General features: G+C 39.0%; 1 protein-coding gene across 2 annotated transcripts; it reads right to left on the reverse strand.

The window, feature by feature from the left end:
* Nucleotides 1–8,494: 8,494 nt before the first annotated feature.
* On the reverse strand, nt 8,495–18,570 carry LOC104233824 (uncharacterized). 2 transcript variants are annotated; one of them, XM_009787277.2, is made up of 15 exons: nt 18,259–18,570; nt 17,315–17,419; nt 17,143–17,211; nt 15,971–16,060; nt 15,640–15,723; nt 15,038–15,202; nt 13,570–13,757; nt 12,857–12,929; nt 12,427–12,480; nt 11,961–12,218; nt 9,891–10,097; nt 9,641–9,744; nt 9,327–9,471; nt 9,122–9,256; nt 8,495–9,025 (listed from the first exon to the last, which is right to left on the reverse strand). In XM_009787277.2, exons 1-15 carry the CDS (start codon nt 18,364–18,366, stop codon nt 8,852–8,854), a joined length of 1,959 nt encoding a protein of 652 aa, XP_009785579.1. In that variant the 5' UTR covers nt 18,367–18,570; the 3' UTR covers nt 8,495–8,851. The 2 variants fall into 2 exon arrangements, with proteins under 2 accessions (XP_009785579.1, XP_009785580.1); XM_009787278.2 differs by lacking the exon at nt 18,259–18,570 and having other exon boundaries at nt 17,143–17,207.
* Between the last annotated feature and the right edge of the window lie 7,614 nt (nt 18,571–26,184).

A 26,184-nucleotide genomic window follows, 5' to 3' on the forward strand; every position in this document is an offset into this window, starting at 1 on the left:
TTTGCAGGAAACGTTTTGCGATCTTGAGGAAATATAGCATGAAGCTTAACCCGAAGAAGTATGCCTTCGGGAATGGCATAGGCGAGTCCCTCAACGTCGCGGCATAAAATTGAAGTATCAAAATCAAGGCTATCGGGGGTATCATAATCGAGGATAGTGTGGAGGCCGTGCAAAGGCTGATAAGACAAATGGCTACCATGGGTGCATGTCTATCGAATTCACCATTTCTTCTCTTCGCTCAAAAGGGAAAAAGGCTTCACGTGGACCCCGAGATGTCAGCGAGCCTTGAAAGAATTATAGAGATATCCGTCGAGCCCGCCTTTACTCCATACCCTGACGGTAGGTGAAAAACGAGAAACACTTGTTCGATGGTCGCGCAAAAGCAAAGGATCAAAAAGCACTACAATAGGAGGACCAAACCCCGATATTTCGGAGTCAGGGACTTAGTTTTACAAAAAGTCATCCTCGACACCACTGCTAAGGTACGAATTTATCAATTCGAGTTTAAAGCTAACCCATTATAGATTTCTGGATCGACGAAATACGACCTCGGAGACATCATTTCATACACGAGGGCCCAAGGTTGTAAAGCATGTGTTGCACTCTTTTTCCCTTAGACCGGATTTTGTCCTAAATGGGTTTTACCGACAAGATTTTTAACGAGGCAACACCTATATGCTACCTAAGGAACATTCAACAAGTATTTAAAGCTTCTTTTCAATCAACCTCGAATACTGTGGGGCATCACCCTCGGAGGTTATACTTTCGAGAAAGATACTTCACGCCTAAGAAGTCCTCGATAAGAGAACTTTGTAATGGTCCAAACGGTCAAATGAACCGTGTCCATATAGAACAATCGAGCCCCGATGGCAAAACATGTACGCATGTATCAACTATTTAAAGAAGCATTCTGGTTATATTAAAAAAAACACTTTGTATCTCAAAGAAGTTTCGTATCGTACGAGATTTACACTCACAATCCTACGGGAAGCGGCTCAAGGGCCAAAGCACCCCGAAGTACCCGGGGACTGTCACTGACAGTCAATACATCCGAGTCATTAAAAACTCGGACTCATAAGACCTTAAAGAGGCATCCCCTCGAAATAAAAGCCAATATACTCGGGGACTAACTTTTCGAACGAGTTCGAAAAAGTTACCGGGAAACAAGTCCAAGTGACGTACCCGAAGGCTATGGCCCCACTAAAAGACTACGGTCATATACAGGCTACGACCAAAATAACGCGGCTCGGAGACGTCTAACTTCCTCTATAAAATTAAAGGCCTTCAAACATTAAAAAACCGGTTAAGTCAGGCTACCCTCAGTAAAAGCAAAATATAAAGGGCTTCGATAAATTCGGCTCCCGAAAAATCTAAGGGCTTCGATAAATTCAGCCCTCGAATAATCCAAAGGCTTCGATAACACCAGCCTTCGGAAAAACCTTAAGAGGAATTCGATCATGCCTACACAAACGAAATGACTAGTAAGGTTCCGATACGTCGAGCCTTCGAAAAACCCAATGGGTACAAAAACACATGCTAAGGCATAATTAAAATTTCACTAAGGCTTTTAGCCGAAATGAGAAGAAAATTATATAGCCATTTTAGAGGCCGAAACGTCCTAACTTAAAGAGCCTAAGGGCCGATATATAAGATCCTAAGGGCCAATCTTAAAAGAGTCTAAGGGCCAATCTTAAAAGAGCCTAAGGGTCAATATATAAGAGCCCAAGGGCCAACTTCGAAAGGCTTAAGAGCCAAAAACTTATAAGCCGAGACTCCGCTCTTACTTCGATCCGAACTCAAGGTTCACCGATCTTACATCGGATCGATTTAAACTTACCTCAAAGATTATTATATCTATTGATAAAGATCCAAGGGTCTATAATTCCCCGAACCCTAAACCAATCCTCAGACTAATCATTCAAACGAAGTCTTCCATAAATAAAGACAATGTTAAATCCAGCACAAACAAAAGACAAGATAAAAGTTTCCCTCGTATTTCTAAAAGATGATTACAGGAAATATTTATACAAGGGAGGTTTACAAGAAAACAACAACTACTTCGGGGTCACATCCTTAGCAGCTGCATCTTCAGGAGTCTCATCTTGGAGAGCCTTATCCTCGGGGGCTTCATCCCCGTCTCTTTCACTCTCAGAGATACTGGTTGAATCATCCTCATCGGAAAGCAGAGTGGCCGCTTCTTCTTCCAAAACCTTCTCCGCTTCAATATTGGCTGAAAGATCGAAGCCGTGAGCATGTATCTCTTCGAGGGTCATCCTCCGGGATTGTCACCTAGCATGGTCAAGGGCACTTGATGACTTAGCCTCCGCAGTAGAAGAAATCTCCCTTGCCCGAGCATTAGCGACTTCGGCATCGGATCGATACGTGGCCATAATTGCTGCAGCATCACATTTGGCCTTGGCCAGCTCAGCATCAGATTTGGCTTTAAGTTCCTCGATTTCAAGGCCCCGAGCTAGGTTCTCCTCCTTCACACCTCGAAGCTGGGGTTCGAGTGAAGCTAGCTGCTCTCTTAGAGTCTCCTTCTTAGAAGCGAGATTGTCCATACCTTGCCTCCACCCCAGGGTCTCGGCCTCTTTCATCTTAAGCTCCTCCCGAAGTTGCGCCTCCAAATCGGCCTTCTGATGAAACAGCGAAATTAAAAGTGTCAGTCTCCAAAACAAACAAGTACGTAATAGACCCTCAAGAGCTGTATTACCTTCTCAATATACTCGTCCCGATCTTGGGATGCCTGCGTCAACTCAACTCGTATCATATATCTCTATCTTTTTCTTAGCATAGAGGGCTTTAACGACGTCCCTTTCCTCCATAGCCTTCTTAAATTCAGCCTCGTATCTAGCAAGATCAACTCGGCACTTGGAAAATGCCCTTTTATGGAGCACCACAGCCTTCATGAAAAAAGGAGGAAAGATAGATTCAGAACAACTAAAACAAAGGCGCAGGCATAAAAAACAGAAAACCCACTTGTTTAAAGAGTCTACGAGCCTCAACAAAAATGAAAGAAGTATCGGGGTCAGGGCCATCTTCAAGCCCTACGAAACATTCTCGAAAGATGTCATGCCCTTCATGGCTTGCTTCCACTTCAGAAGACCTCATATTCTGAGCATCTCGGATTTGTCCCTCGGAGAATTCGGGGACAGGAGGTGAATCATCCACGTTGATTACCCCAAGTGACCCACTCGGGGCATTCTCTTTTACTAGCAGAGGTTCAGGATCAGGTCGTTCGGTCTCGCCCTCCAAATGTTCTCCTAGGCGAGGTGCCTTCTTTCTGGACGGTGGTTCAGGGACTTTGTTTGAACTCCCTTCGGAGAATTTTTCGACTCTAGAATGAGCCGCATCAACCGCCACCGGCTCGATGGGCTTCGAAGCATCAACATTTTTTCTTTTGCGGGTCACTAGTAGATAATCATCATCCTCTTCTTTCTCCTGGTCCCGAAGGCGTTGGGCCGTTTCTGGAGATAAGGCCATTGTATCGACCTTAGATCTTCGAGCCACGCTCTTCTTTGGCTTCGGGGGATTTTCAGATGGCTCTCTTCTTCTTTTTCTTTCTTTAAAAGGCATTTAAACCTCCACTTCATCAGACGGGGCCGGCCACAATTCGACGGCGTCTCCAAGACCTACATGAAACCGAGGTAAGTATCCCACAATAGAAGCACAAGAAAACAAACAAGAGAACTCACCATGGTTTTTGGCCTCCCATCGACCCTTGGCCAGATCTCGCCAGCAACGCTCCGAGTAAGACAAAGCGGAGGCCAGCTTTCAGACCCAACCCTCGAGGTCCGGGACCCCACCAGGAAACCAAGTAGCAGCTGCACCATCGTAAAGGGGTTGGACCAATGAAAAATATAAAGCCAGGGAAAAGAAAATAAAATAGGGTATAAACTTGCTAAGTACTCACGTTTTATGTTCCACTCCTCGGGGAACGGCATTCAATCAGTAGGAATCAGATCGGAGGTCCTGACTCGGACAAACCGACTCATCCACCTACGGTCTTTGTCCTCATCGATACTAGCAAAGAGAGATTTTAAGGATCGGCATTGCAATTTTATCAAGCCCCCATGATAAAGTCAGGGACTGTACAGTCTGATCAGATGATCGAGGGTAAAGGACATCCCCTCGATTTGGCTCGAAAAGAACCTAATTAATTAAACGATTCTCCAGAAGGAGGGGTAGATCTGGCCAAGCGTCACTCGGTATCGTTGGCAAAAATCAAGAATAACTGGAGCTATGGGACCCTAAGCCGGAATTGATGGGCCCAACGTAAATGGGTAGGTGTATACGCTCAGGTACCCCGCTTTATATGTGGTGATGTCCTCCTCGGAGGAAGGAATCACTATTTCTTTATCATCCTATTTACAATCCTCCTTTACTCGCTTGAGCTCGGCCTTGGTCACCAGACAAACATATCGAGACATAGGCTCACGTCGGCCTAGTGTCGAGATAGATTTCTCGATTTTAAAATCGTATGTTATTTCACATGGCGGGGGAATACACTCCTCGATACGATGAGGCACTACCGGTTTACCCTTGGTCGATCGAGAAGATGATGAAGCTTTTTCCTTTTAGGAAACCGGTTTAGAGGTTTTACCCATTGCAATACGGAAGATCCAAGAAAGTGAAGAGTGTTGATAGTGAAGATAAGGGAGAGCTCAAGGAGATTGAAAAAATGGTAATGAGACTTTGAAAACAATATAGAAATAAAGTTTGTAAGGTTGTGGAATCTATCTATTTATAAAGGTCACTTAAGCGTGCTGAGGAAGCCAAAAGGCCGACCGTCAGCCGCCTCCAATTAATGATTTTGGGAATCGCACAAAAAACAAGTTTTCAGTCGCTTCAACCGCTGACGTTGCGATATTTGCATCAGGATCAAGGCATCAAGGATTAATTCGTCAAAAATCATAAAGGGTCGCCTATAAGTCGAGTTCGAGCAAAGTATCCACTAGGTCACTAAGCCCAAGGGCTATCCGAGTTCGAGGAATCACTCGCTCGAAGACTGTGAAAAGGCCTAAGGGCTATCCTTACTACAAGTTCGAGCAAATACCCGCTCGACTATAAAAGCCTAAGGGCTACCCGAGGTGGAGAAGTTTCCCACCCGGGGACTGAAAGGAAATCTAAGGATTTACTTCATCTCGAGACCTTGCTCTCACTAACTCGGGCTCGAGAATCCCGACGTTCCGAGTTCACCTTCAAGCTCAGCTCGAGGATCAACAAAAACCTCGAAGTGTATTGTATTCATCGATTAAACCTAAGGGTTTATTATGTCCTAAGGTCGATATTTGGGATAGTCATTGAAATCATAAAATCGAGTCTTTTAGGAATAAAGACAGAATAAAATTTAGCATGGGCCGAAAAGGATACAAAAAGATCCTTTTATACTTCCAAAAGATAATTACAAAGTATAACCATAGCATCCACGAAGGATATTTACACAGGAACAAAGAAGCAAAAAACAAAAGTCTAAGATCCTAATTCGCTTTTAAGGCCACGACCTCGAGAGCGTCATCTCCGAAAATCATCTTCTCGGGGGCACCATTTCCGATCTTTGAAAACGTTTGGCAGAAGACCCGCGATAAATGTGATTATATCTCCAGCAGCCGAGATTGAGCATTCCGTTGAAGTTTTGGGCCATAATACATTAAGAAAGAACAAAAAGACAGAAGGGGTTGCAAGATGCACAAGCAACAATCCAAGGGTGTTCATCCTCGGAACTCTGTTCCGGTAGAGGATGCAAAAGTTAGTAGATGATAGTGCCACCTCTTTCCATGGAAAGCAAAAGGAATGAAACGCCACACCAGGTTGAAGTTAAGAGAGATGAGCAGCAGTGTAAAGTTCGCATATCTTCTGATACGGGAAGAATTCGGTGTCCTTCTCTCGTTGTTTCGAGCCAATAACAACAACAATAACAACCCAGTATAATCTCACTTAGTGGGATAAAGCTTTAAAAAAGGAAGCCTTAGCGTAACTAATAAAGTTGCTGCCATGTGACCGTGTGGTCACATATTTGAACCATAAGAATAGGTGATTAAAGGAAGAGATAGAGAAGGGAAAGGGCTAAAAGGTTGATGAAGAAGGAATGAGTGTAGTTTTTGTTCAGCCAAGTAACCCCCTATTTATAGAAAGCCAATGACGGTTCGGCAGCACTAGTGGCCGACCAATGCTGGCATGCATTCAATGCTTTTGGGGAAATGGACCAGCGGGACGTTTCGATCACTTCAAGCGCCTACGTCACGAGCATGACGTCATCGTGAGAGGCTCGGGAAAATCGAGGTTCAAATCGCTTCTTATCATCTTATTCTAAGAAATACGGGGACTATCTGTGTACGATCAAAACCAATGAGCTCAATTTTGAAGTCTTAAATTGGGCTATGAGTCCGAGTCCGGGCGACTCGAAGTAGGGGTCGGACCCAACTGAAGGATACACACCTCAAGGAAGCAGATCGAAGGCCCCGCGCGACCTACATCGAGGGTAGTACAATCTCGAGGACACTCAAAAAAGAGCGGGAATTTCTCAAGGACACGTGGATCAGGGCATAAATTAAAGGATATGATTTGTACAAAATGGTACATGTCCGTACTAGGTTGTTATACACATGTACCAATATAATTCTTTACCTCAATTAGGAATGTACTATATTGGGGTTCTCTCCTCCTATATAAAGGGGACCACAATCATTTGTAAGACACATTATTCACTGCAATAGAATATTTTTTTCTGTTTTTCTTGTTTAACGTGCTCAGCAAGTGTTCTTCAACTTTATTGCTTGTACATTATTGTTCATATTTCATTGCTCGTAGCTCACCTCGAGGCCCCCAAGAAAATCGAGCTCGAGGTCCTTATTGCTCTAGCAACACTAGTTTGGTTCATCAATTCTTCTTACTTAAACCTAACATTACTTGTATATTCACTAGTATTAGAATAAATCACATGTCTTTAAAACCACAAATCACATTTAATTATTACCCCATTTTTCGAGGTAAACATACAGCTCAATAGAATTGATGGAAGTCTAACCACAAAACTCATACATGTGCCAACTGTATCACACCTGAAATTTAGAAAGAAAAAATTTAAACAATGAAAGCAGCAACTATTGTTACAGGATTGAAAATGGAAATAAACAAATGAAAGATTTCACAACTAAGAATAGTGTTGACAATTGAATTATCTAGTGTATACTAAAGGCCCGAAAATCACATTGGCTCTTATGACTTTCTACAAACGTGATCAAACTTAAACCAAACTACGATTGACACTATAGATATCCCGTGCCTTACCAATTTATCACTCCACATCGTCCAACCAGTCTATATTGTGCTAACATCTTTTCTTTCAGCCAGCTCTACTATGGAAAATTACAGAAGAATACCTTTAAAACCAGGGAAGAAAGGACCAGCAAGAGGAAGAGGCGGGCACCAGAAAACGCGTAGTGCGAGTATCTAGGTGTTCAACAATGAACGTGGGCCCTAGAAGCATTCTGTCAAGCATCATGTTCAAGCTCATCATCCAGTGATCTTAAGAATGCGATGCACAATACAAGTGAACAACCACCCTTGAAAATTCCAGAAGGGAAGGAATAGGAAGTTGAATTTTCATCTTAAGACAATGTTATAGGTAGTGACGAGAAGCCTCAGATTTATCTGAATGAATTCCTGCAACAGCTAGGGAAACTGAATGATGCAAATGATGAGGTGAGCTCCTCCCATCAATATAGAGCTTATAAAACATTAGGTAAATTAGTAGGTTCCCACATCATTGTTAGATAAATGTACAAGCTGCTCCTTGCGTATAAGATCGATAAGTCCTAACCAGGTAGACACAATTTGGCGCAAAAAACTATCAACTCACACTACATCATTTTCTCCAGGGGCCCAAGACTATATAATGAGGTGTCATGATTTGTGTCTAAGGTCAAAAATAGGATAGTATACAGACATAGCAGGGGCGTGGACCACATGCTTAAACTCTACTTTCCAGAGCCAAATTAGCTATACAGAAAATTGCTACAGCAGAGTAGAGAAGCAATAGAAACTTAACCCTCATGGACGCGAGGCAATTATCTGATGAAATGACATCTAGAGTTATCAGAGTATTCAGACGAAGAAAGACTCTCAAGTCTGTTTCACGTGTATTTGAAAGAAGGAAGTTGGAAAACTTTTACCTCAGACATCATGAACAATCTCCAATGTTGTTATCTGCAACAGCAAAGTGTAACATTAGTGAGTGATTAATAAAATCTTCGAAGAAAACTATAGTAAAACAGAAATTACTTAAGACGATCCAACAAGATACCTTAAAGTGATCTTGAAATCTTTCGTACTTCCTGACTTTAACGAGCTAAATAATACTTGACACTATTCCCTAGTGTTCTGAGACATCTGATGACAAGCTGTATTTTAGCATTCTCACAATGTGCCAATATGCAAAGCAGAGAACCTAAATAAAAGAGCTTCAGATTTTCAAGTTAGCTTCTTCACGAAATGCATTGACATGCCCCTTGATATTTCCAAAGATTATAAACACATAAAGTACATCAGTGCTCATCACTTTTCTCCCACAATAAAGTTATATCAGTGAATGTACAACCACATAGTACATTGTCAAGTCAAAATTTGCCTCACATAAAAAATGAGATTTCCATGATACTGCATCCAACCTACATAGCCAGCAGAGCGTACAAGAAAAGTGATATAGATATTTCATGTCCGTTTGCCTGCTCCCGGATTATAACCTACAGCTACAAATTATAAGCAGCAACAGTTTTTGGAGCTCTCTCTTGACTGTTTGCAGCACTGAAAAGAGGCAACTAATAATGATGCTTCCAACTGCAGAACACTATTAATTTCCATACTCCGAAGCACTCAAATATTCACCATGCTCCTCAAAGTACTCAATCAACCTCTTCAAGAATTTATCACCACTGACTGTCTCAGTATCACATACAAGACAGCACTGTCTCCTTGCTCGTGTAACAGCAACATTCATTCTCCTTCTGTCACTAAGAAATCCCACCTAATCATGAAATGTTTTCATATTAGATTCGCCATGTTGTTACCCAAAATGAGCAGTTTAGCTATACATGAGGGTTCCTACAATTGTGAAGAGTACCTCTTTCTTTGAGTTTGATCGGACCATAGAAATGATAATGGCTTCTTTTTCTCGACCCTGGAAACCATCAACAGTTGAGATCTCCATTTCTTTTAATTTGTCTTCATTGCTTTTGAGCTTTTTCAAGAAAACAACCTGCACAAGCATTTTTAGTATATCTCAAACCTGAAATCAGCTTGATCTTTTTACTATTAATCACACTTGCCTGTGCTGCATAAGGAGTGATTAATCCAATATCAGAAGCTCGGACTCCGCTTTCGACTAGTCTCTTTGCATGGGCAATGGCAACCTCAGCTTCACCTTCATTCAATGTGCTATCTTCCTCATCCTTTTTTTCTTCCATGTCACACCTGAAATATATAGTGTTAAGACCTGAGCATAGAAGTTACAGGTAGAATTTCTACATGTACACAGATTTTGGTTCTGGTACCAAACCACCTCGACTTTCAACTTTAGAACTTTCCTATTTGAAATGGGAAAGAAGAATGACCCCAAAAAATGTGAGAGAAGAGCCAGTACCCAGCTATGTCTATGAGCAGAAGGGTTGATTCAGTGGAAGGTGTTTTCTTCACATCCTCAAGGTGATATAACATATGGCTAGCAACACTTGAATGGGCTTCAATCTACAATCATAAATGCAGCAGAAAAGTTTGGATAATATTAGATGCCAATACGTTTCATTGATATTGTTATATTAGACTGTAGTAGAAAATTAATAATGATGGAAAACATTTTTATTTTCAACCAACAGTTAAAAATGACCTAGCACCTTATTATCATACAGCTCTCCGGATGACCAGTTCATAATCAGTTCATGCATGCGGTACTGAACAGTGAGCATAGACGTGATTTCATCTCCATATAAATCTGCTAAACGTTCAAAAAGCGTCTTTCCCAGTCCTTTCTTCTCAGCTTCTACACTTTGAATGGTTGGAGGAAGCTGGAGATGATCTCCAGCCAATATACACCTTGATCCCTGTAAGCGAGGAACCACATCATTAGCTTACTAGTTTGCTCCAGAGTTGATTATTAAGTATGATCCCTTTTTCATCTGTTTTTAACTTTCTATTTCTTTTCCAGTGTTATTAAAAGCCATCAGTTTATTGCCTAAAGCGATGCGAAGCGAGCGGTTATTGCTTCATGGATGAAGTCACGCACTTCGAAAATGTGCACTTCAAACAATGACGCGCAAGGTTATCAAACGGAAAGTTCTTTCAATCTTAGCTTTGAGGAGTTGGATTAATATTGGATTATTATATATCTTATATTGAAATTTATAGTCAAACCTCTCTATAACAGCCTCGTTTGTTCCTGATATTTTTGGATGTTATATCGAATTGCTGTTATATAGGACATATATTATAACATAACATGAAAATTGGTTCCGAAAAAACTTGGTTTTTATAGTGTAGTGTTGTTATATAGGGATGCTGTTATAGAGAGGTCTGACTGTATTTTAATTACAATTTTAGTATTGTAGTACTAAATTCATATAAGGTTGGTATTTTTTTATTTTATGTAAATTTTTCGTTTCATTTCAAAGAATAGTGCACTTCACTTTTCACTCTCGCTTCAAGCTCCATGAGTCTTGTCACTTTTTGCTTTTAAATACATAGATTTTTCAAAAATATTGAACAGTAAGAGTAAGAGCACAAATAACTGCTACATTGATTAGAAACTCGAACCACATTAACCCAAAGTGCAACTCACAAAGCCACCAACATATGCGAGAAACCCACATTATCAAGAGATCTTGCTGTTGTTACTGCTTTCTTTTCATCTTTTCTTGAACTGGGGGTCTTTCGAAAACAACCTCTTTACCTTCAAGGTAAGGGTAAAATCTGTGTACACACTACTCTCCCAAGACCCCACTTGTGGGATTATACTGAGTTTGTTGTTGTTGTAATATTATCAGGAGAAGTTAACCCATAAGGGCTTTAGACTAGCCAGTTAAGCTACTTCTGATTAGTCATTAGCTTCTTTATCATTTTCTCATGATTTGTTAAAGAATCCACACACCTAAACCTCCTCCAAAACTAGAGAAAAGTGAGTGGAACAGGAAGACCATAACATAAAAAGTTTAAAAGAGACTACCAACCAGTAAAGTTGTTTGACTGTCTCTACAAGAAAAAATCTAAACTTCACAACATATAGCTAATTACTCCGTGAGAAGGAAGCAAACCAATGCAAAAGTGCTGGCACTCTATATACAAGGCTGAAGTAAGTATCATCTTTGACTTGATGATACTTCATTCCACAAGGATGTTAATGACTTATCTCACATAATAAGGTATGTCCAATAAATTAATATCTTAAAGTAATCAGTCTTGAGCGCAATACAAATGATCCAATTACTTATCCATGGCAAGAGGCAAGATGTGGCCCCACCAGCAAAAAACCTCTTGGTTATTATGAGAATTTTTTATGTACATCTCTGGCAACACAGAAGGTCCTTCCAGTTAAGCAGGCTGAGTCTTGGAATGTATAGCTCTCATATGTCATATTCCAGAAAATGGGCAGGCAAGTTCAAAAACTTAGCAGGAGATCTTTCGTTTTCATTTTTTACCTTTGGGCAAACCAGCAAATTCAAACTCAGATGCCAGTCTGCTAACTCAGCTAATTACATGGATTGACTACTTATATTGTCTAAGAGAACTTACAACCCAATTCTCACTCTCCTACATCCATTCATTTATCGAGAAAGTTGATGTTATATTAATCAATAGTCTAGCAGGAGTTGCCTAAAGAACTGATTGACAGTTTCTTAACATAAAAAAAAAATCTAGCAAAAAATTGATCCATAGAACGGATATTTAGGCATCAGTGATAGCATGTTCACCTTCAATAAAGCAATCCAGCATGCTATTTCCAATGCCTGAGCAGCTTCATCAATAATAACCAAATCATATGACATGCCGTCCAACTTCTTGGACAATGCCCCAGTCAATGTTGTCAGGACTACATCTGCATTCTTAAGAACATCTGTTACTGCTAGCTGCTGCCTTTTACGCTCTTCTTTTGAAAGAGCCTTGAGCTCCCTCCTGATATCTCTCTTTGCATTTCTATCTTTAGCTTTTAATAACTTTCCATTCAATGTCTGCAGAATCCATCATGAAACAAATGGGACAAGGCAACAGTACACACAAAAATATTCAGACCTTAATGAACTGCAGAATAGGAAAAAGGATATCTTAGACCTATCTTGATAATTCAAACTTCCAAAAGAAATCCTTATACTGAGAGTAAACTTCCTCTGAATCTTGGACAAGCTAAAGAATAATTGACAACAATTGAGCATATCATACCTTCATCTCCTTGCGGATGTCATTTGCAAGAGCACTATTATCACCACGTAGGACCTATTTAGAAAGAAGAGATTACAAAATGTAGCCCCCAGTCATAAAAAAAGAACTTAAACAGAATGTGCATGGGAAAAAAAGGCAACTTATTGCTAATCAACATAGTTCTCCCCAGATCACAAATTCGAGTAAGAAAGGCGGGGAAAACCCGAGTATGAATGCCGGACCGCCCTATCCCCGGGAATCCTTCCCAACAAACAAAGGTTATAAGAAACTAGTGTGCTCTAGTCTATTTTTTAACTAGAGTGCACTTAGAAAGCAAGAAGGTGTATTTATGCTCCTATGTACTAAAAGAAACAGACACCATACAAGAAAACAGCGTGACCCAATAGCATTCCATGATTCGAGATTCTTGACAAATGAAAAGGAATATCACCTGGGCATCAAGAGCGCTATCCAGTACTTGTGGGAGCATACGTGCCGGATGTCCCAATCTCACCAACTTCACTCTGACAAAACATTGACAGAATAAACCCATTAAGAATTCGAATAACATCTCAAAATCTGATAACTAAAAATAATCATTTTGTGTAGCTCAGAGCTAGGGCATAAAAGTCCTGCAGAAAAGATGGTATATTCATGTGTCTACTAGTACGAATTGCAACATCAAACTTACAGTTTACACATCATCTTAAATAGAAGCAAATAATCCAGGTAGGGGTAAAGTCTGCCTACACTCTACCCTCCCCAGACCCTACTATGTGGGATTACACTAGGTTTGTTGTTGTTGTAGAAGCAAATAATACAGGTGGGCAAGAAAACAGACTGCAAGTCAGAGCAACACTTAACTTACAAACTCATCCAAGAGCAGACCAAATGTTCTGGTCAGAGGGACATTTTAGTGGCACCATTTAAATTAAACCAAAGTTCTGAAAGGTAAAGCACATTTCTGACCATTTTAAGTTGTAGTATTTGAGATAATGGAAATTATTTTCACCTGTCTTATTGGAACTTTAGGCGGTTATCGAAAAAAAGATAGAAAAAATTACACTGAAAAAGCTCATTTCAATACAGACATCAAAGTTTCACCCTGAGGAGAAAGGTATCAACTAGAAGTCAATCACCCAAGAGGCCAAGACATATCTTTACCTGTGTGGAACAAGTCTCTCAACAATGTTATCAACAGCAATATTTGAAGCAGCACAAGCAAGGATCTTTGAACCACGTTTCGCTTCCTGCAAAATAATCTCAACAACAGCAGTTGTCTTCCCAGTTCCAGGAGGCCCATGCAGCAAAATTACGTTCTTGGATGAAAGCGCCTTTGAGATGGCATCTTTCTTCAAAGATTAAGGATAAGGTATCAGTTTCTAGCAACCAGCATACAGATCAGCAATCATCGATACTGCTTAATGCCCCATTACTCCACATTAAATACAAGAACACCAAGGAAAAATGCAAGGCAATGTACCCTAAGTAGCTGCTTTGTTTAAAGTCAATCAACCAATCAACTACCCTCAATCTAAAACTAGTTGAGGTTGATAAAAAAACAACTAAGTATTAAAGCTAGTTAGTTGACATTTCCTATGGATCCTTTCTTTCCGTTGTATTCTGTCTTAACAAAGCTAGCATTTTGTTGTAACAGTATGTTTTGAAATCAGAGACATAAAAAGGGAAATACTGGAAGTGATTTACCAAAGTTTTGTAGATATAAGATGAAACCTGAAAAATAAAGATGAGCCAATTGGAGTGATTCACAACTTTTTCATTTCCTTTCTTTTTTATATAAGATGTACTTTTTCATCCTTATAGCCCTATCGTCAAACTTTTAAGATGAAAATTCTTCTCCAATATTGATCATTTTATGAGAACGCAATTGCTACAAGCTATGTTGCTCGGACTCTCCGAAAATGTCACCAGATGCGTGTCGGATCCTGCAAAAGTAGTGTATATTTGGAGGATCTGACACAGGTGCGGGCATTTTAGAGAGTCCTCGCAGCATTGGCTAAATATGTATTAATGGTGTTGATGGCTGAAAATATGTGCAACTCAATAGTTTTAACATCCAGGTGCCAAGAGTGGAACTGATTTAAAAGGCTGTCAAACATTTGACAAGCAGTCATAGTACAAATGGAAAATTGCAGAAAAACAAGCCATTTAGACATCCATTTGCCGGAATCTAGAAGTTAACACTATGTAGCTTTCAGTAAGCAAAGGTTAGGAATTTAACATGGACATCCCTGTCTGCTCCTACAGATTTCTCAAAGCGCAAGTATTACAATTGCTTTCAATACCTAAATCATCTCTATGGTACAGATTTAGGACAGTAACAACAAATCTTTGGTATCTATAATTAAACTTTATGCATTAATTATTTTTACTTGCAATTTTGTCGAGGCTTCTCTAAGGACTGGTACAAATCAAGATGGTATACACATGATCAAATATAACAAGCAAGATTCTTTATGCCTCTCTGCCAAAAAAATGGGACTAATCCAAATACTAGTTTTTAAAGAATGCACCAGTAGAACACGTAAAAGACAGAAGGAGAGAAAATGATGACGTAGGAACAGGGGCATGTTTAAGAAAAAATAATCAAAACGATTGATGCCTCCACAACCTGAGAGTGATCAAGGTTGCGATTAAAAGGAGTGAAATTGACATCCTTCTTAGACATTGTTGGTGGTCTCTCCCCGAAAAGAACAGGAACTAAGTCAGAGGCAGGGCCCTTCAGCACACCTTTACTCAGTTGTATCAATGTGTCCTTCATCCGACGGTAGGTCACCTACGAAAGCAACTCCAATAGAAAGACTCTTCAAACTTCAGAATTTCATACATATTTTTTCTCCACTAGTACAACTAAGAGAATTTCTAGAGCGCGGATTTTCCTGAACTTCAAACAATCAAAATTACAACATAGCATGCATAGAACTACTAATTTTGATACCTTCGGAAAGGTATAGTAAAAATCCGCCTTGTGACTTAGGGAAGGAACTACCTTAAAAATATTCAAGTCAAACATTATTGCTCAAAAAATAGGTGATCCTTAAAACGTCAAGTCAGATCAAATTGTATTCTATGTATCAATCAACTACATGGGAAACAGGGCTTAGATGCTTTTATTTGTTACATCAAGACCGTGTTGATACTCATTCATCTCTATTAAATGTACTGGATACCTAGGCAAAAAACATCACCTTTTTCAGATCAAGAATCATGTACCTCATTTGCCAACTTCTCAAGGCGTAAAGGATTATTCAGACCCTCTTCCGGGACATCATCAAAAGCAACAGTAATAGATGAGTCCTGCTCCATGAGAAAACAAACTTTTAAGGATCCAACCTAAAAACATTACTAATAACCTACATTCCATACAAATATTAAATAATAGAAAATTTAAATTTATATAAAAAAATATATTTTGGTCTCAATCAACATAACATTTTCTATGACCATTTCAATCAACATAATATTCACTTCACATCGTTTCTTTTTCAATTGTTGGTTTTCTCTCCACTTTGTATATCAAGTAAATGCTTTACAGCTATATTACCTTTAGCCTGTAGACAACCCCCTGTCCAAGTGCAGGGGAGCCTAAATCAGCTTTGTTTGGTTTCAGAACAACAACGTCATGAGTGCCAAACTGCAAGAGAAGGAAGTATCTTCAGAAAAAATAGCGACTGCAAATTAAAAGAAACTGAAGGGGAAAGGGGAAGAGAGCTTAAAGCTTTAGTTCAAAAGAGTAAAATATGATATCATCAAAACTCAAACACAGTAAGTGGCCTAGTTACAACAAGGATCAATTAGTCACAGTTACGAAGGGTACTGAACATTTGGTCTCATCAATCTCTGTTAGACTGGTAGAGGCAAGCTTAAACCCTGAAGCTAAGTTTAGTGCAGGTTGTACACTTTGGTTCTTTTAGGCGGCATTTTAGTGCAGGCACCAGGATTTCAAGACATGCAACTCAACAGCCACAGACTGTGTTAATGATGGCAACACTAAGTGATAATATAACTGGAAAGCGATATATTTATTGTTAATAAAACATTATAAAAGAATACGTTAGTGATTATGAACAGAAAACGAAAAGTTAGTTTGAAAAAACTAGTAATTGAATTAGAAACTTAAAAATACATCTATGCATTTGAGTTAAATATTTAAAATGGTTTTAACTTCATATATTTTATTCATTTGCAACTTTAAAAATGGTTTTGAATTTAATTGACGGCAAGGTTTTTACTTCATATATTTCATTTGTTGGTCATATAATCATTCTTTACGATTATAATAACCTTTACCTTTTCAGAAAAATAATAATAATAATAATAATAATAATAATAATAATAATAATAATAATAATAATAATAATCTTTGTTAGAAATAAATATTCTTAAATTTTTTTCATCTACTTTTTTCTTCACTGAAACGAGTGCTTTAATTTTGCTTGGCACTTGATGCCCAGCAGACAGTTACCACATTTTTACGCTTTTCGCCTTTTGACAGCATTGATCTCTAACCAAGGAATCAGATGCTTGTATCAGGGTAGGTTGCCTACATCATACCTCCTTGGGGTGTGGCCCTTGCGTGAATGCGGGATACTTTGTGCACCGGGCTGCCCGTTTTTATTTTTTATCTCTGACCAAGAAAATATCTTTTATAGTGCAATAAAACCCCTAAAGCTTGAAAGCATCATAGAGCATTCCTTTTAAGCAGATTAAATTCACCTTGTGAGGCGGAAGAATATCCCCTTTGGTTGATTGAAGCTCCATCAGTGTCTTGCCCATTAGCCCTGTCTGTCCATAAAACGCAAAACTAGTGAAAAGACCGTGCAAAATCTAGCTAACTTAATGAATCCAAAATAGCATAAGCAAGGAGCAGGAAAGAGAAATATACTACCTGGATATCAGCACACTTCAAATTAAGAATAGTGGAGCCCTTCTTCTGAGCAGAATCCAAACTCCTCGTCTCAGCTGAGCTCATGGAAAGTGATATTTCAGCTTCCTTGAAAGATCATTCAGGTAACACAGCACAGTATCAGCATTTTTGTGGAAAAAATAAAGAACATTTCTAGCTTTGACAACTACTTCCTCTATCCAACTTTAGGCGTCCAACCAACTAAACAACCACATCCCAATTCCAAATGAGCTGGGGTCGGCTATATGAATACTTTGTACGCATTCCTCTCAATCAGGCCCGCCAACTTAGTTTTAAGAAGATTAATCTAACTGTTTTTAAGATGGCCATCAACCTACCACAGCCCTTCTCTTTCATACTGACTAGGGACGGGCTATGCTTCCCAAGCTCACATAGGCAAAATTTGCCACCTTAGGTGTCCAAATTTAAGATGAAATCCCACATTAATTCTCTAATTTAGGTGTTGACATTTACTGAAGTAGGATAACATAATACATTTGACAGTCAAAATTCAGACCTTTTGACACCCAAAAAGGTCTTAAGCATAGTTAATTGGGAACAGAGGGAGTATTAGAATAATATGATAAAGATTATCGTAATTCCTACTTGAAGGAGGCTTGGCGTAACGGGTAAAATTGCTTAAAGTTATTGCCATGTGACCAGGAGGTCACGGGTTCAAACCGTGAGAACAGCCTCTTCCAGAGATGCAAGTTAAGGCTGGGTACAATAGACCCTTGTGGTCCGGCCCTTCCCTGCACCCGTGTATATAGCGGGAGTTTAATGCACCGGGCTGCCATTTAGTATCGTAATTCCTACATACACATTATCACCTCTTTCATAAACATTTCTAATTAAAAAAGACAATCTGTAATCCCAAAATGGCCAAAACGTGGGGAATTGGAGAAAAAAGGGGTGTAGGTGAGTACCTTTTCCAAATCTAGTAAAGGGGCCATAGTGGAAACGAATTGGTCGAGAGTCATGGCAGTTGAAGATGATGACTTGTTCTTCTTGGTGTTGCTTTTCCCTTTCTCCATTGCTACCAACTGACTTAACTCTGTAATGATGATGAATAACGTTGGGAAACAATTACTTTCACTGGGTTTTTCAAAGGGTTACGAAATTTTCCGATGGTTTTTCTTTCGTTCGTTTTTGTAACTTTTTCTTTTCTTTTAGTTACTTACTATTTGGAGAGGGAAAGTATTGGTACCAGTAAAAAGTTTTTGGAAATTTCAGAAGCTCAGTTGATTAGCTATTTGAAAGTTTACATGTCTTAACAGTATGTTTGGATGGTTTTTATATGTCATTTTATAATGTATTGTATTATATTATATTATTTGATGACTATAATATTTGGATAAATTGTATCATTTATTGTCATTTCATGATGTCACGTACAAATAATAGGATGCGGAACATTACTAAACTTGCAACAATTTGTTTCATGAAGAATAAACTTGCAGCATTACTAAGAAAATAGGATTCGGAGTAAAATTATTATATAAAAAAGTAGGGTAAAACATAAATAATGATTATTTAATAATACACAAAGGGCAAGATAGGGGGGAGCAAGGTAGACATCACCAAGCCAAATCCGTCGTTACATAAAGTGGCATTTTTTGTTTTAACGATACAATACAATAAAATTTAACTAATAAAAATCAAAACAAATATTGCATTTAAAGTAATAATACGATATAATACAATAGGTAACGATCATCCAAATAAGCTGTAAATGAACCGTCTTGAGTTCAAAGTAAAAAACTTGGAGAAATATGTTTGAGCAAAAAAGTTTAAGGCTCTTTTGCCAACTCCAATTATCAATAATAAAGGAGGTAAATCTTAGTCAAGCATAACTAATTTCGGATCCAAATATACATAGCGGGAAATAACAAATTGTAAGAATGTATCAGATTTATTAATATTGTAATCTTATATCAAACACGAGAATTGGGCTTACATATTTGAAGTAAGAAAGAATCGCATGTGAGAGAGCAAAGAGGAAAAGCAGAGCCCTTGTTCCTCTGTGATAGATCTCCCCCTTTGTTAGTGCTTACACCCATCTATATATAGTTCCTAGAACTTCTATTCAGTGATCTTTGACCAACATATTTTCCTACGACTGTCCTTTTCGTCATTACTCGAGTACAGTATTGACTTGACATACGATGCCGATGATTTGACCCTGAGGTTGGTCGTGGTGTTCTTTACTATTTTGCCACCTGGGCGAGATCCCAGCTTGGTCGACCACTATGGTCAAATTTTGACCTAAACAGTTAGTCCCTCCGTCCGTCGAGGTCATCTCTTAGCGGGCAAGATGGGCGAATTCTGTCGATTCGAAAGTTAGGAGAAATCTAAATGTTTACGCCTTGAGCGAGATTTTTAGGTCGAGGCAATGACGTAACGCTTCAATGATACCTTTGGATCGTCGCATCCATTCGGGGTTGAACCGTTGTGATGATTCGAAACGTCGTTTGTAATCACTATCATTATGACACACGTTCCCTATGGATTGAACCGTTTCTCATGCCCTATCAGTTTTGATTGGCGACTCTCGGGTTTCCCGCTCGGGGCGTTTATGTTCATATAAATATGGGGAAAACACCATTATATTAGCATACTTTTTCGATCTATCAAAGGATTTTTGCGGGTCTTTACCTTCTCCGGTACTTCAGATTTTCAATTCACTCTCATGTTAGTCGGAAATTGACATCATCGCCTTCCCTCTTACTTCCCTTTGTTTATTCGCTCTGTTCAATCGAGATAAATGGCGAGTACTTCTTCCCGCGCTGACAGTCTTGCTAAAGTTTCGGCGCCGAAAAATGATGCTCTTGCTCCCGGAGGAGTGGAGGTGGTGGAGGATGAGAGGGTTCTAACAACGGCCGAAATATTGCCCCGTCCGGGGAAGCCATGGACTGATTTTAACAGCCCTGCCGGAGAGAAACCGCAGCATGTTTCCTCTATTATGGATGAAGTGGCGATTACGGAGCTTAAGACCAAATGGGGGATTCCACACCATGTTAAGATGTTGCTGGTGGTAGGAGATGATATTATACATTTTGACCGCCCAGGATATTGTGCGTTCTACGCATATCCTTTTATTGTCGGGTATACACTTCCTCTCCCTTCCTTGGTGGTAGACTTCTGCCGTTTCTACGAGGTATGCCCGGCTCAACTTTCGCCGTACTTATACAAAATGTTCCTCATACTGCTCAAGATCACGGAGCTTGCTGGTCGAGAGATCACTCTAGGGCATATGCTCAATATTTTTGCCCCTCAACTTATTCGAGGCACGATGATCCACATGCGCCATCGAGGAACGAAAAGTCTGGTGGTGAAGATGGATGATAGAGCCAATCATCGTTTCTACGAAAACTATTTTTATATGCGGATCGTGCACCTTGTGACGGACTCTGCAGGGTTCCCTGAGAGGTGGAACTTCGCACATAAGTTTTTGTATCTCTTGTCGGAATGATGGTCGACCGTTTTTCTTTGGGAAGTATTAAATCGTTTTTACTTTTGCAGCTGCGAGACTACCCCCTGTGAGCACGTGATTTTTGCCCTATGTGAATTACTCTAACAAATTCAAAACAAAATAAATTTTCCCATTATTTGCAATTTCGTAGATTTTTGTAGCATTTTTCGTTAATTGTTTGCGTTTGTCTGCACATGTTAATCTTGTTTAATAATGAAAAATACAAAATATGTTGCATTTGCATTTAGGATTTAATTCTACATCTTTAGGCTAATTAGCAATTTAGTTGTCTTATAAAAAATGAAAAAATCACAAAAAATAACTCATTTTAGCATTTTTTATTTTTAGTTTCGAATTTTGTAGTTTTCTTTTAATTTGGTAAGTAATTAGTTGTTTGTAAATATTAGTTTGAGTAGTTAATCTAATTTGGTGGGATAATTTGACTTGGACTTTAATTTAGGTTTTATTTTAATTTGGAAAAAAGGAAAAGAAAGTTTAAAATTGGGAAAAGGAAATAAAAGAAAGTGTGTTTGGGCTGTTTTTAATTCAATTTCCCCCAACCCAAATTATTTTACCCACTACCCGTTCAAAAAACCGGCCCAGACCCACGTTATACCTAGTCCAATTCCTAGCCTGACCAAACGATGAAGCTTCGAGTTCATTTAGTCCAAGTCCATCTCAACCATCCATTTACTCGCATCCAACGGCTCAGATTACTTATCCCAATTACATAAGAATGTCCGAATTCCCTTCATTAAACCCAGTACCCTGTTTTGTTTCACTTCATCTCCTTCAAAGAAACCTCCATACCCTCTCCGCCATTTTCGCCGGTGCAACCTCCAAACCACCGCCAAATTTCAACCAAAATCACAACCCAAACTCCTTTTCGTCCCCTCTCTACAAATCCACCAATAATTTCCCTTGAATCACCACCAAACGAAGTTGATTTCAGATCTAAAAAGGGCCGAAGAGAGAAACAAAAATCTCCCAAATCTTTTCAGGCTTCGATGACTCGGTTAGATCCGTAATTGTTGTTTCTCGCAGGTTTAACAAGAACTCACGACTAATACCAATTATGGTTCAAAATCGAAAGAGTCAGAGGTCCTCTCAAGCCAACTTCATCCTTTGTTTTAGGTATTTAAGTTCTCTCTTTTATTTTTGCTCTTCTCATCTTCATCTCTTCTGATTTTCCGCTTTTTTTTCCTCTGTTTTTTTATTGGTTAATTGTTCTGTACACCTTTAGGATTGAATTAAAATTGGTTTAAATTAATTGCTTTGTTAAATATGTGTCGATATTTTAAGTTGCTTTCGGAAAAAAAGAGAAAGGAAAAAGGGTATCATGTTTTAGATGTTGCATTAGTTTGTTTGGAAAGTCCGGTTATGAATTGAACTGGGCTCAAAATAAGAAGTTCAAGAGAGGGGGGAATTAAGCCGGGTTTACAGGCCCAGTTTTAGAACTTGGACCTTGGGTCAGCACTGACCCATTTGGTTTCCTGCAGTAAAAACAGGGGTATTGAGGGTTAATTTGGGGATTTAGGCTAGGGAATATATCTGTTAACTGATTAGGAAGCTGCCAGGAAGGTGTCATTGGAATTTATCTGAAAATCTGAGTTTTAAGTTAAGGGCATTTGAGAAAAAATGAAAACTCTAGAAGGTTTTAAGTGCAAAACATATTTCATTTCTGCATTCCTAATGACTTGCCTATAAAGGCACCATTACTTGACATTAGAGAAAAAAGGGGATGAAAATTATCCAAAAAAACTTAAATGGCTGCCTTTCTTTAAGAAATTCTGAAATAACCTTGAATTCCTTGCCTTTTCTGGAAAACTACTGAGAATTCTGCTCGGATTTTGGTTCTTCTGGTCCTAATAGTCTGGTTCAAATCACTGAAAATTCACAGTTTTTGCATTATGGTTTTAAAATGGATTGAATTCCGAGTATTTAGAGTCTGGTTTGGATTTTGCTGTGGTTTCTATTGTCCTATTGTTGGGTTTAAAGCTGGTTTCTGCTGCTTTTCTTCTACTGAATCCTTACTTCTTTGTTCCTTTTACTTCTAGGTATTATTCATCTCTTTGACGTGTGAAATGGAGAAGCACAAGTTTGTTTGCTTGAAGATTGAAATATAGAGAGCATCAGTTTTATTAAATGTCTGTTTTTACATTTCCGAAAACCTTCAAATTTCATAGTTAGTTTTGGGTTCTCATTGTAGTTTGCTCATTTATGTTTCAGTTTTAAGTTCATTTGCAATGTTAGACGAGTCGCGCGCTCTAGTTATTAGTGGTTTGCATGAATCTGGGTTAAGAGTTTTGTATAAAAGGAATTCAAAGGCTATTACAACAGAATATTTGATTAGATTGCTTGGGTTTTAGATGTTTTGCTTATTCTCTGTTGAAATCAACATTGTTTAGTATAGATTTCCTTTCGAGTCAAAAATGCCAAGCACTAGTTGAATAATGTTCAGAATTGCATGTTATGTCTTATAATCATGTTAGGTTTTAGGTTAATGTTTAACTTCATATTTGTTAAGTTGAATAATTTCATTGGATCTCTTTTGTCAATTGCATGTTCTGAACATAGGGCTGAGTAAACTCGAATCTGGATAAGCATGATGGCTAAATAATTGTTTGGTTTGGGAGTCCTTTAAACTTCAGAATTGTGAGCATGGTCACTTTGAGCTTAAACGACCAAATTCAGAAGCTGTCTCAATTGCATGTTCTTATAGCTTTTGATCGATTTGCTTTTAATTAAGTTAGCACAATTGTTGGTTCTGAAAACTTGGGCCTGAAGTTGGCCCCAAATAACAGACGTCCGGTCTCTAATTCAATGTCACATGTTGTGTATTTGAACACCTCTCCCTCATTAAGAACTAGGCTCACTTGGTCCCAAGCTTGAAGGTAATTGGAATGGATTCGATTCACGGCAATTCGCCGATACAAGTTGGTTTTGAGTTGATTGGCCTTTTTATTTTGATGCCCGCTTATTAATTAGTAGGATCGAGATTTTAATTAAATAATTAGAAGTTCCACAAGCCTCTTTTAATTAATTAGTTGGACTTTAAAAGTAGATTGGAGGTGCACTATATTAGGTAAGACATGTAAGCACGTGATTTTTGCTTCACGAGCAATCACTCCAAAAGGAAAACAAAATATAAAAATAGTGACAAATGACCCCGCGGTACAAATTTTTCATGACATGTATTGCTAGTCATTTGTGGGTCTGTCCATTTTGCATTTAATCATTATCAAACAAAATACAAAAAATATGTGTGTCATTAAAAGAAAATTCAAAACATATATATGTGCATCGTTCGTTCTAGGTTGCGATTTAACTTACTTAAACATTTTAATTTGGTGTGATAATTATGTTGAAGTGCTACATTGTTATTTGTTTTAATGTCATTTGTTTTATTATCTATTTTGTTATTTTTCATTTTTTTTAAATTGAAAAACAAAAGGAAAGGAGTTGAAAATCGGTTTGGGCCCAAAAATAAGACAAAAACAGGCCCAAACCAGCACTCAAGTCCGGTCCAAACCAGGCCTACCCTGACCACCTCCCGAAACGACGCCGTTTCAGGCAAATTGATCTGAGCCATCCAAGCCTCTTGATCCAACGGTCCACATACGCACCCATGACCCGACCTGGTTAGCCGGTCCAACCCAATCCATCCCTTAAGCCCAAACGACCCCGTTTAACTATCAAACGACCCCGTCTCATTTCTCACCATCAGATCCAAGCCGTTGAGATCATCTGATCTAACGGCTCAGATCCAATCCCCTACTCCGTATATAAGCCTTCCCTTACACGCCACGCCCCCTATACCAACACCCCATCCCATCGTCCCCAAGCTCAAACCTGAAACCCCCGAACCCTAGCAGCCGCCCTAGTTTCCATTCCACCAGAACCCGGCGGCATGAACGCCGGTGACCACCTCCTGAACACCCTAAGACCCCCTCACTCTCCTGAACATGGATCTGTTACCCCCTAGCCTCGAATCACCTTCCTTCGTCTCGAATCTTCATTTGAAGATTCGAGTCAAACCCGGACCTATGCCAAACCACCCCATCTTCATACCAGACACTCCCCTGACCCTCCTCGTGACCAAACCAAGCTTGGTTTGGTCCGAATCTACCCACAACTCCTAAAAATCCAGATCTGAAAATCCAGACCTTAGAACACATGCACCTGGGGAATCCGGTCGGTCTTGAAAGGGGTTTGAGGTTCAATGGATCTTAACCAAGGTGTTCTCATGTGAGAACACCCTGGTTAAAATTTGTTCGGCCTCAAATGGGCAGAGTTGAGTCAGATTTGGGTCTGTTTGATTTAAACATTTTCGGTAAGTTTTCCTTTCCCTTTGTTTAGTTCTAATTAAGTTGTCAGCATGATTTGTTGTTGTGAGTATTTGTTATGGTCTGTTACTTTTTCTGTTTTCTTCCATCTCTAGCAAAGACCTTTTATTTGGTCGATTGATTTTCTATGTGTGTGTTCTGAATGTACTCTGTGATAAACATGATCGTCGATTAGATTAATCGTCAAATAAGTTAACTTATATAGGTTCCCAGTGATTGACCAAAGTTGTCCGAAGCCCTTCAGGTCCCTGAACGTATTGTTTATATGAGCGACTGATTATTACTTGTTATAATTAGTATAGTCGACCTGATAAATGTCGTCGATTAACTTCCTACGACTGAATGTTCGAATGTTCTGATATGTACAACCTCACTTGACTGAATGGACCTGTATTGTGAAATGAATATTGGACATTATCTGTGAATGCTAGTTTGTAACTACATTGTAAAAAAAACAATTAAAAGGATCAGGCTAGGGCAATTCTGAAATTGAACTTTCAGAAGTTCAAAAATGCCCTGATACTGCAATGGCAGGGCAGTAATAATCAAGGGCTAACAAGGGTATTCTGGGGTTTGAAAAGGACAGAAAAGATTAGTTTAAATGAACTGACAAATAGGGTACTAATTAAGATTAAACTAATGCCAATGGGGAACAAGACATAAGAGCATGGGAGTTTAAAATGAATACTAAAATGAGCCCATAACTCTTGATTAAAGAGAACCAGGCGTGGGGAGCAAATGGCTGGCATCAAAAGATGCTTAAGGATGGGTTTAATAGGGATGGGCAGACTGCAAGTTGCAGGATGCAGGAAGCTTGACTGCACTGGGTTATTAGCTTATAAATAAGCTATTTTAGAACATAAGAAAGGGCTGGAATTTTTAGTCTTGAGGCTGAAACTTTTAGTCTGAAGAGAGGTCTACTGAGTTTAAAGAAAACTGAAAACATAAGGTAGTTTCCAGTAAACATTGTAACCAAACACTGTCTGAAAGTGGTATAAGAGTTCATATTGGTCAAGCTGCCTTGGCCAAGTTCT

This window comes from Nicotiana sylvestris, chromosome 3 (assembly GCF_000393655.2).
Source record: "Nicotiana sylvestris chromosome 3, ASM39365v2, whole genome shotgun sequence".
Classification (NCBI taxonomy): domain Eukaryota; kingdom Viridiplantae; phylum Streptophyta; class Magnoliopsida; order Solanales; family Solanaceae; genus Nicotiana; species Nicotiana sylvestris.